At 44.5% G+C, this 12733-nt stretch overlaps 1 protein-coding gene across 1 annotated transcript; it reads right to left on the reverse strand.

The window, feature by feature from the left end:
• Positions 1–7650: 7650 nt before the first annotated feature.
• On the reverse strand, positions 7651–11078 carry lrtomt.S (leucine rich transmembrane and O-methyltransferase domain containing S homeolog). Its single transcript, NM_001095413.1, is given in 5 exon segments — positions 7651–8825; positions 8922–9070; positions 9438–9643; positions 9870–9964; positions 10974–11078. Coding segments are annotated over 4 exon segments (573 nt in total). The 5' UTR covers positions 9949–9964; positions 10974–11078; the 3' UTR covers positions 7651–8686.
• Positions 11079–12733: the final 1655 nt, after the last annotated feature.

A 12733-nucleotide genomic window follows, 5' to 3' on the forward strand; every position in this document is an offset into this window, starting at 1 on the left:
GGGGCAGGGACTGATGGGAATATGAGAAGGTCATTAGATTGTAAGCTCACTGGGGCAGGGACTGATGGGAATGTGATAGGGACCTTAGATTGTAAGATCACTGGGGCAGGGGCTGATGGGAATGTGACAAGTTCATTAGATTGTAAGCTCACTGGGGCAGGGACTGATGGGAATGTGATAGGGACCTTAGATTGTAAGCTCACTGGGACAGGGACTGATGGGAATGTGATAGGGACCTTAGATTGTAAGATCACTGGGGCAGGGGCTGATGGGAATGTGACAAGTTCATTAGATTGTAAGCTCACTGGGGCAGGGACTGATGGGAATGTGATAGGGACCTTAGATTGTAAGCTCACTGGGGCAGGGACTGATGGGAATGTGATAGGGACCTTAGATTGTAAGCTCACTGGGGCAGGGACTGATGGGAATGTGATATGGACCTTAGATTGTAAGCTCACTGGGGCAGGGACTGATGGGAATGTGATAGGGACCTTAGATTGTAAGCTCACTGGGGCAGGGACTGATGGGAATGTGATAGGGACCTTAGATTGTAAGCTCACTGGGGCAGGGACTGATGGGAATGTGATAGGGACATTAGATTGTAAGATCACTGGGACAGGGACTGATGTGAATGTGATAGGGACATTAGATTTTAAGCTCACTGGGGCAGGGACTGATGGGAATATGAGAAGGTCATTAGATTGTAAGCTCACTGGGGCAGGGACTGATGGGAATGTGATAGGGACCTTAGATTGTAAGATCACTGGGGCAGGGGCTGATGGGAATGTGACAAGTTCATTAGATTGTAAGCTCACTGGGGCAGGGACTGATGGGAATGTGATAGGGACCTTAGATTGTAAGCTCACTGGGGCAGGGACTGATGGGAATGTGATAGGGACCTTAGATTGTAAGCTCACTGGGGCAGGGACTGATGGGAATGTGATATGGACCTTAGATTGTAAGCTCACTGGGGCAGGGACTGATGGGAATGTGATAGGGACCTTAGATTGTAAGCTCACTGGGACAGGGACTGATGGGAATGTGATAGGGACCTTAGATTGTAAGCTCACTGGGGCAGGGACTGATGGGAATGTGATAGGGACCTTAGATTGTAAGCTCACTGGGACAGGAACTGATGGGAATGTGATAGGGACCTTATATAGTAAGCTCACTGGGGGAGGGAGTGATGGGAATGTGATAGGGACATTAGATTGTAAGCTCACTGGGGCAGGGACTGATGGGAATGTGATAGGGACCTTAGATTGTAAGCTCACTGGGGCAGGGGCTGATGGGAATGTGATAGGGACCTTAGATTGTAAACTCACTGGGACAGGGACTGATGGGAATGTGATATGGACATTAGATTGTAAGCTCACTGGGGCAGGGACTGATGGGAATGTGATAGGGACCTTAGATTGTAAGCTCACTGGGGCAGGGACTGATGGGAATGTGATAGGGACCTTAGATTGTAAGCTCACTGGGGCAGGGACTGATGGGAATGTGATAGGGACATTAGATTGTAAGCTCACTGGGGCAGGGACTGATGGGAATGTGATATGGACATTGTCTCCCAGCGCCATCTGGTGTCCGTGAGGCGCAACTGCAACACTGGCAGCTCCCTGACTGGTTTTCTTCGCTGTAACTAAGCTCCGCCCCGAGCGACTGCGCTTATTCTGCAATATAACGGCCACTAATGATGACGTAGTCTGACGCCGCTGCCCAGTGACTGTCACGTCGGAGCTTAAAGGGGAATGAACATGAAATGAATTGTCACATTGTTATTAAAGTTCATAAATATAAAGTGTTAACAATTCAGGCTGTTTTTTATAAATGTTTCAGTTGTTACAGTTGTACAATATATTCTCGTGTCTTCCTTTAAGTGTTTATTTATTTGTACTTATTATCCCTCTGCCCCCTGAGTGTCCTACTCATTCGCTCTTCTGCCTCAGGGAGCTCTACAATAACACAAATACACACACATTACTGTACTTACTCTCACTATATATTATATAACATACTTCCCCTTTAAAGTCTGCCACTACAAATCCCACAATGCCTCATGCTCTACATATAGTTTTCCTGTTCCTTCGCATGGCAGTGAGAACCAATGGGATTCATCCCTGTCACCTGATATAATTAACAAGCAATTAATAAATTAGACTCCCCACCCCCACACTTCCCTCTCATTGGCTGTCACATGGAGTTCACCCAAACTGTCAGTAGGGTCTCTGTACCTGCTGAAGCTCCCGCTACTTTATTACCTGTGTGAGGGTCTGAGGAGGAGGAGGAGGGTCAGTGAGTCTCAGTCAGTCACAAAAGCTTTGGGTTTAAATAAAATAAGTGATGTTTGTAATCAGCCAACACCCCCCTGAATATCTCAATGGAACTGCCAGTGACCGTTATGTGCCAATAAATCCTTCCACAATTCAATTACTAATCCAGGATAATCTGAGATACAATGTAAATTACACACACCGGACAAACAGGAGGACGATCAGCAGTTACTTTCTCTCTTGTCCCTGATCCCCAGAACTAACAATCTGTTTATTATACAAATTGCTCACCTGAACTTCATCCACTGCCATTTGCAACATCTGCATTTAACCAGCGCTGCCATCAAGTAGTCATTCAGTTTATGGATATTATTTATAGCGATATTATTAATAGCGATATTATTTATAGGGATATTATTTATAGGGATTTTATTAATAGGGATATTATTAATAGGGATATTATTTATAGGGATATTAATGATAGGGATATTAATGATAGGGATATTAATGATAGGGATATTATTTATAGGGATATTATTTATAGGGATTTTATTAATAGGGATTTTATTTATAGGGATATTATTGATACGGATATTATTTATAGGGATATTAATGATAGCAATATTATTTATAAGGATATTATTTATAGGGATTTTATTAATAGGGATATTATTTATAGGGATATTATTGATACGGATATTATTTATAGGGATATTATTAATAGGGATATTATTTATAGGGATATTATTTATAGGGATATTAATGATAGCAATATTATTTATAGGGATTTTATTAATAGGGATATTATTTATAGGGATTTTATTAATAGGGATATTATTTATAGCGATATTATTAATAGGGATATTATTTATAGGGATATTATTAATATGGATATTATTTATAGGGATATTAATGATAGGAATATTAATGATAGGGATATTATTAATAGGGATATTATTTATAGGGATATTATTAATAGGGTTTTTATTTATAAGGATATTATTAATAGTACTTATCTGTTATCTACTGTGTATCCTGTGCTTGAATGGCTGCCCCCATGGCTACACAGCAGCTTGTTTATATAAACTATAGTAGTACTTATCTGTTATCTACTGTGTATCCTGTGCTTGAATGGCTGCCCCCATGGCTACACAGCAGCTCGTTTATATAAACTATAGTAGTACTTATCTGTTATCTACTGTGTATCCTGTGCTTTAATGGCTGCCCCCATGGCTACACAGCAGCTTGTTTATATAAACTATAGTAGTACTTATCTGTTATCTACTGTGTATCCTGTGCTTGAATGGCTGCCCCCATGGCTACACAGCAGCTCGTTTATATAAACTATAGTAGTACTTATCTGTTATCTACTGTGTATCCTGTGCTTGAATGGCTGTCCCCATGGCTACACAGCAGCTTGTTTATATAAACTATAGTAGTACTTATCTGTTATCTACTGTGTATCCTGTGCTTGAATGGCTGCCCCCATGGCTACACAGCAGCTTGTTTATATAAACTATAGTAGTACTTATCTGTTATCTACTGTGTATCCTGTGCTTGAATGGCTGCCCCCATGGCTACACAGCAGCTCGTTTATATAAACTATAGTAGTACTTATCTGTTATCTACTGTGTATCCTGTGCTTGAATGGCTGCCCCCATGGCTACACAGCAGCTTGTTTATATAAACTATAGTAGTACTTATCTGTTATCTACTGTGTATCCTGTGCTTGAATGGCTGCCCCCATGGCTACACAGCAGCTTGTTTATATAAACTATAGTAGTACTTATCTGTTATCTACTGTGTATCCTGTGCTTGAATGGCTGCCCCCATGGCTTCACAGTAGCTTGTTTATATAAACTATAGTAGTACTTATCTGTTATCTACTGTGTATCCTGTGCTTGAATGGCTGCCCCCATGGCTACACAGCAGCTTGTTTATATAAACTATAGTAGTACTTATCTGTTATCTACTGTGTATCCTGTGCTTGAATGGCTGCCCCCATGGCTACACAGCGGCTTGTTTATATAAACTATAGTAGTACTTATCTGTTATCTACTGTGTATCCTGTGCTTGAATGGCTGCCCCCATGGCTACACAGCAGCTTGTTTATATAACCTATAGTAGAGATATAGTAGAGACACAGTTGTATCAGTGCAGGACAACACTAGTAATTCTGCTCATGGTGTGAGGGCAAGTGAATGAGCCGGTGATACAGGAGTCTCCAGGTCTGGACTGGCAATCTGTGAGTTCTGCCAAATGCCCCACGGGCTGCTGTAAGTTGCCACACACACACTCACTCACTATTTATTGGGCTGCTGGACCTCTGAGTAACTAAAGTGCCAGGGAATATTGTGATTCTCAGTTCAGACTTGGAGTCTCTGATGAGCAACACTGGGACAGATGCAGAACTTCTCTATTTCTGTGGATGTGAGTTTGTTCTGCCACTAGAGGTCAGTGTGAGTCTGTCCACATGTTTCAGTGTAGCCCCGTGTCCCCTCATTCTAGATCAGTGACCCCCAACCAGTAGCTCGTGAGTAACAAGTTGCTCCCAGTTTCCATAAAGCAGGAGATTATTATTGAATTCCAGGCTTGGAGCAAGTTTTAGTTGTATAAAAACCAGTTGTACTGCCAAACAGAGTCTCAATGTAACTGTCAGTCCATATAAGAATATATTTCATGCTAATGTTGCTCCCCAAATCCCTTTACTTCTCAATGTTACTCACGGCATCTAAATAGTTGCAACCACTGGCAATATATATATATTTATACACACATGTATATAATAATAATAATTAGTTTTTCCACTTTATCCACTAATATTCAATGTGAGACTTAAGCAACACTAACAACAATGATGAATGAAGCCCTACATTCCCCCCAATGAGAAGTTCTTTGCTGAATGGAGTGAGTCAGTGAGAGAAGTAGAAGGGAAATCGCTTAATTAGTACAAACCCCTAATTCCAATAATTACCCCCCCCCATCAATTCCATGAGCAGATCTGGGCCCCGTTCCCAATGGCTGAAGCACAAGGTGAAGAAACATTGGGGGATTTTACAAAGAGACAAACAGTTTGGGAAATAATCTCCAGCCCTCCCTCTCATACAGAATAGGAAAATGGATTGGGGGGGGGTTTATTTGTAAAGGGCAGAATTTAAAAGAAAAAACAAAGTTCCATTTCCCGGCCCCCAACTGCAATAAAAGGGCAAATTCACCCACAAAGGACCCACATTACTGATCCCTCGTCCCATGTGTTTCCAGTAAGAAATTATACTGAATAAACGACCCCCGAGTCTGACTCCCCCAAGTCACACTAAATGGGCACAAGAGCTTTCAATTAGAAACAAGGAGCCTGTCATAGAACAGGGAACGAGGAAAGAATAAATGGAAACGTATTTGGCCAAACGCTGGTTTCACTTGAAACACAAAGGGGGGAATTCACAAAAGACAAGATAAAAGTGATAATAAACTGCAGTAAAATACTTTCTCCTTATTCACAGAAATCCGCCTAAATTCCAACTCAACAGACACTTTTCATATTTTAGTGAAATAAATTCAGTTTACTGACACTTTGATACATTTGTCTTCCAAACGACATAAAAATGGCGCAAAAACAACATTTTCTCCCAAAAAAAAAAATGGAGTAAGAAAAATGGAGTAAACCTCAGTATAAATCTTCCCCAATTGTCAGATCAATTCTAACTAGTGATGGGCGAATTTCTCCTGTTTAGTTTTGCCGAAAAATTCACTAATTTCCAACAAAATTCGTGAAATGGCAAAAAAAAAATCACAGGAAAATCGTGAAATCACAAGTGAAATTCAAACGTTTTCATGAAAAATCGGAAGTTCACGCCCACGTCCAAGATGACTATGGCGTTAAAGTCAATGGTCGTCCAAATACTGTTGACGTGCACCGATTTTGATGTGGGCAACCTTTTGGACGCTCGTCAAAATATTTTTGATGCAGATGAAATTTCGCTGGCAAATTTTCACTGGAGATTCGCAAATTTATTCGCCGGTGAAATGCACCGCATATTTGTGCCAGGAGAATTTATTCACCCATCAGTAATTCTAATAATTTCCTCTGCTTTGGTTTAGCCAATGTTCATTTCACACCTCTTGTAGGGAATTATTATGACATTAAAGGGATACTGTCATTAATCAGTTAATAGTGTTGCTCCAGCAGAATTCTGCACTGAAATCCATTTCTCAAAAGAGCAAACAGATTTTTTTATATTCAATTTTGAAATCTGACATGGGGCTAGACATTTTGTCAATTTCCCAGCTGCCCCTGTCATGTGACTTGTGCTCTGATAAACTTCAGTCACTCTTTACTGCTGTACTGTAAGTTGGACTGATATCACCCCCTCCCTTCCCCCCCAGCAGCCTAACAACAGAACAATGGGAAGGTAACCAGATAGCAGCTCCCTAACACAAGATAACAGCTGCCTGGTAGATCTAAGAACAACACTCAATAGTAAAATCCAGGTCCAACTGAGACACATTCAGTTACATTGAGTAGGAGAAACAGCAGCCTGCCAGAAAGCATTTCTCTCCTAAAGTGCAGGCACAAGTCACATGACCAGGGGCAGCTGGGAAATTGACAATATGTCTAGCCCCATGTCAGATTTCAAAATTGAATATAAAAAAAATCTGTTTGCTCTTTTGAGAAATGGATTTCAGTGCAGAATTCTGCTGGAGCAGCACTATTAACTGATGTGTTTTGAAAAAAAACATGTTTTCCCATGACAGTATTCCTTTAATAGGGATTAATAGGGATCAGCATTTTATAGTCAGGGCACACATTTGTGTCTAACTCTATAGGTGTAAAATCCTCATTAACAAAAGAAGTAAAACACTGATTAAACAAAAAAAGTGTATTTCATACATTTTATATGTAAAACATTTTTAACTCATACGTGTTATTTTACTAGTTTTACTTTAACGAATGAGGCAATATTAGCAAATTGAGTGAATATATTATCTAAAGGAAAAGTAAAGCCTCCCAGCTAATTTCTTTAGTTTTAGCAGCAATTAGACACTTGACCTGAGATAATAAAACATATTTCTGATACAAATCCCTATATTATACAAAGTAGCATTTCTTGTATTTAGACTCTTATATCTTGTTACACAAGTGGAATTACACAAACACGTCGGCAGATTTAGAATTCCCGGGTTATCCTGAACAAAAATGATGTCTGATTTTCCTAATTGAAATAAACCCCCTCCCCCCAGAAATTCGAATTTGATGTCTGAGTGACAGGTGTAGTAAGAGCTAAAGACAAATCCAGAAAAAATGTCGTTAAAATGTCGTGCGAAAGACAAAATCTGGAAACTGTAGATAAATAGACAAAAGTGCAGAGAGGTTTGTGAATTTGATGGGAAATCCGACCTTTTTATTTCCACTTTTATTTTGTCTCAATATCAGCACTTTTGTCAATTCCCCCCAAACATAAGAGAAATGAGATGGTAAATGATAGAAGTGGTTACCCCAGGCAATATCCCTGATCCCAAGAGCTGATGATTAAGAGGCGGGGCTACTGGATTTGGGCTGTGGTTACTGTACAGAGGCCTCAGTGAGTGACAGACAGACAGACAGGTGATGAATAGGGAATCCCGCAGGCACTTTATAGCCTCACACCAGTAAATGTGAATGAAGGGGAGGAGTTTGCACACAAATAGTTGTCCCATAGATCATTATGACAGTTACGTTCATGTGCAACAAACACGCTCTTACACTGATATAACAGGGGCTGCACAATAACTAAGGGATCAGAGGGTCCTGCTCACAAGAGCTGACAATCTAAATGAATAGCTTGATACAAGGCCAGTCGGTGTGAAACAAAAGCTTCTCCCATTCAGTCTGTTGTGTAACATTGTTGCACTTTATTCTGTTCAGCCACTAGAGGGCAATGTGTAATGCAGCATCTATGTACTCCCTGCACCTTCTGGTGAGATCTACTGTGCATTGTCCACCAGCTGCACTCATACTGCACCCATAAACACCCCACAGGAGCCACAGTGAGACAGAGCAACATGCTGATATGTGCAGTTGAGCCACCCCCTCTGTACAGACCTATAACATTCCCCACAAAGGGTTAATCATCCTATTGCAACAAGCCACTGCCCTAGCGCTGGGGGAGGGTCTATCCCTTGTCATGTGACCCCGCATGCAGAGTTGCACAAGATCAGCCAATGAGGATTGACATTTAAAGGGTAAGTAAAGCCCATGCTCCCGTGCAGATTCCTTCCAATCACAAGCAGTTGTAGCAATGGAAGTTCAGCTGCTCAGGCTGCTATTGGTAGAGAGTTTGTACATGAGCTGTGAGTCACGTGTAGATTACAGAGGAGGGGCACAAATGTGATTGGCTACTTCAGAGTGTTCCCCCTGTGATTATTCAGCATGGGATCTATTGGTCTTTATTCCGACTCACGCGTCTGGGCCTCACGTTCATGCGCCTCCATACATCAGCAGTGACACGGTCTTGCTTGGTGACAGCGCTGAAATCCAACGTCTTCAGCTGAGGCAGCACAGACAGGACGTAGCACCTGCAGGAGACACATGGGCGGAGCCATGATACTGCGCCTTTAAATGACACCTCTATATACAGGCACTCCCTGTGTACAATAGTAATGTGCAACTACCTGTATCCTCGCTCCCCCTCCACTGGGTTGCCGTGCAGGGTCAGACTCTTCAGGTTGGGCAGGGCGGCCATTTTATCCACCTGGGACAGTTGCTTGATGCTGTTGCTATGGAGATTGAGGACACTGAGTTTTGGGTACTTGGTCAGAACCTGCAGTGACACAAGACAAGTATCAGATCTCCTATACACTCACAGTGGCACGGCTGAACTGTAACATCACCCCAGCTATATTATCTCCCCCAGACTCTTTTATACAGAACACTGAGCCCCAATCACATTATCACTGCCCCCCCCCCATGTTCGAGAAGCTGCCGGGCACCGAGTGTGACACTTCCATTAAACAGCTGCAGGGAAGGGATGGACTCAGCCAGCTGATAGGTCGGCTTTGGGCTGGCAGCAAGTGATTGTGTATAGGCTCCTCCCCCATTCATATGCACCAATGAGAATGATTAGGGGCCACACAATGTAACCAACCCACAGGTTTAACTCCCTTGGCCCCGGGGCCCCTGACACTCACCGAGTCAATGGTGGACAAATCATTAAAGGACAAGTCAATCCAGCTGAGCTGTGTCGGGTCCCCCAAAAGCTTTTCTACTGTCTCCCCGAAGCCTTTCAGGTCAGTCAGAGTGTTGTTGTTGAGGCGCAGAGCTTGGCTCAAGAGCTTCCCATCCTCACAGCGTTTTAGGGGCCGCAGCCCCTGCCGGGGTTCCTCCAGCAGCACATCTGTGGGGAGCAGCAACACCCCCTTAGTACAGAGGTGCAGTTCAACAACAGCTACTGGGGATAAATCTCCCCCTCACAACCAGACCCCCTGCCTGTACGTCACATGATACACACAGAGGGCCACACAATCCAGACTGAAATGGCAGTAAGTGGTGCCCGTGTGCAGGAGGGAGAGAAGGAGACGTGAAACTGCTTCATATTATTAACGTATTCATATCCCACTTACCTTCCACTGAGTTGATGCATTTGAATGAGAAATCCACAGGGGCCCCGGGGACCGGATGGTCGGAGAGTCTTCTGTCCATTACTGGATTCTATGGCCTGTGAGGAGCAAACGGGGTCACTCTACTCTCTACTCTACATGACACTTGCCAGGGAGTGCGATCCTATTGGCCAGTTAGTGCCCAGGGAGTGGGATCCTATTGGCCAGTTAGTGCCCAGGGAGTGGGATCCTATTGGCCAGTTAGTGCCCAGGGAGTGGGATCCTATTGACCAGTTAGTGCCCAGGGAGTGGGATCCTATTGGCCGGTTAGTGCCCAGGGAGTGGGATCCTATAGGCCGGTTTGTGCCCAGGGAGTGGGATCCTATTGGCCGGTTTGTGCCCAGGGAGTGGGATCCTATTGGCCAGTTTGTGCCCAGGGAGTGGGATCCTATTGGCCGGTTTGTGCCCAGGGAGTGGGATCCTATTGGCCGGTTTGTGCCCAGGGAGTGGGATCCTATTGGCCGGTTAGTGCCCTGCGAGTGGGATCCTATTGGCCGGTTTGTGTCCAAGGAGTGGGATCCTATTGGCCGGTTTGTGCCCAGGGAATGGGATCCTATTGGCCAGTTTGTGCCCAGGGAGTGGGATCCTATTGGTCAGTTAGTGCCCAGGGAGTGGGATCCTATTGGTCAGTTAGTGCCCTGGGAGTGGGATCCTATTGGCCGATTTGTGCCCAGGGAGTGGGATCCTATTGGCCGGTTTGTGCCACCAGTTAGTTAGTCCGTAGAGTGGAGGCCCAGGCTCAGTATGATCAGCCAATATCACAGGGAAATAACTTGGGCGCATGCGCGTGTTTGGGTGGGGGCTTCTCACTGGTTGTGACCCCAGTAGCCCGTGTTTAAGTCTCCGCCCGTAAAGCTGAAGGAATATTTCATGTTTCGGGGGGTTAATCATTAACCTATAACTCCCAGCATCTCCCATGAGCCTCTGGGCGAGAGTTAGAGACAAACACTAGGGGTCACTCGTGACTGCGGCTATAGGGACGCGATGTCTGTGAGAAAATCAAGTTTTATGGGACTTTTTACCCAAAACTACTTGAGCCCCAACCGGCGGCACACAGACCCCATTTACCAGGTGCGATGACACGTCCGTTGCACGACTCAGGATTCAGCCCTACAATTCCTCATTACCGGCTCCCTATAACGTTCCCCCGAGGCTCCTCCGCGCTGCGACCCGTTCCTGCCCGAGACAGCACAGTTGCGCTACACGTCTCCATAGAAACCGCAACATACAACCCAAACAGCTAATCAGCAAGTCCGCGTGTAGCCACATGACTTGCAGCCAATTAGGAGCTACAAAGCCATTATTTCTCCCACCTCTGAGTTTGCCCCTCCCACGAGCCGTTGCTCTGGAAACAGCGTACGCTAATATAGTCCAATAGTAAAGGCCGGCTTTCTTAAACGATCGCTCATTGGCCGAATAAGTGACCAGAACAGAGTCCAGCGTTTCCGGCGGTACCGACGAAATGGGGGAAAAGGTTTGAAGCGGAGCCGGACTGGCAATGTTTGTGTTGTGGGAAATGTCACAGACACTAGTTATTGGGCCTCTGTGTGATTGGAATGCCAGGGACTATATTGTATCATTGGCCAGACCTGCTCCCACCTCATTGGCTCGTTCTCATGTCCATCAAGTTACTGACACAGACTGATCCACTCACTGCTTATTATGTGTGTCCTTTGTATGGGACCAGTCTGACTCCAGACTCACACAACATTGCTCTATAACAGCCCAGGTCTTTATATTCATCCCATTATTGCTACTGGAGCTGCTGCCATTGGCCCTCCAGCCCACCCCTGGCATTAAAGCTCCACCCCTCACTGCCATCCCCTCAAATTAAAGCTCCACCCCTTAAACTAAAGCTCCACCTCTCACCACTACCCTGCACCAAGATGGCAGCCCTGTTCCAGATATAATGTGTAGCGTATGAGACACTGGGGCACAGCCTGTCTCCTCATTAGTGGGGGGCTCATTCTCAGATGGGCACCAGGGTTACAAGATTCATGACCAGAGTACCCAGGATTAATAGGGTCTGCAGTCTCCTCTTGGCACCCCCCCCCCCCAATGAAAATATATGACTGGGGGGAGGGGATTCTTTCCAAAGAACTTGCTGGGCAGAGGGACTTTGCTCCTGCCCCTGGCACAGCAACAAGTGGTATGTTCCAAGTGTCTATCCCTCCCCCTGTTATCTGCCCCTCAGCTTATTCCCAGACACCTGCCCCCACTACCTCTGCCCGACGTCTCCCTTGTGCTTCTCTTATGCCCTAGTGAAGGCTCAGTAGTCACAAGTATTAGTTACAGAGGCAACACAGAGGCCAGTGACTAATAGCCAGGTGACTGGGACAACAATAAGAATGTTTTATACACTACAGTAATAGATGAATTAGGAAACTCTTGTGTGACAGACAGACAGATGTGAGACCTCCCCGTGACTAGTAACTCCTGTCCTCTCCATACAGTTTATGAGGAACATTCTGTGCTGATACATAAAACAGCCTGAGTCGACCCATCGGAATGTGAACCCCAACATGAGCATCAGAGCAGGGACCCTACAGTCTATACACCCCATTCTCCTGCTCTCCCCAGCCTGCAGCTCAGGTAGGTGTGGCATAATCCAAGCGAGCCAATCAGATAAATGCACACATACAGTGGGGATGTACATAATGGAACTGTAACCAGAATCCAGGTTAATAACGTTTATTGCTGTTATACTTACATAGTTCTGCTAGCAATAAAGCACTGTATGGACTGGGGGTGGGGCTACTCACATCACTACTTCCTTTGCAGCAAAAGAAAAGCCTGTGACTTTAAGGCAGGGATTCTACTCATACACT

The sequence above is a fragment of the Xenopus laevis genome, chromosome 2S (genome assembly GCF_017654675.1).
Source record: "Xenopus laevis strain J_2021 chromosome 2S, Xenopus_laevis_v10.1, whole genome shotgun sequence".
NCBI lineage: Eukaryota > Metazoa > Chordata > Amphibia > Anura > Pipidae > Xenopus > Xenopus laevis.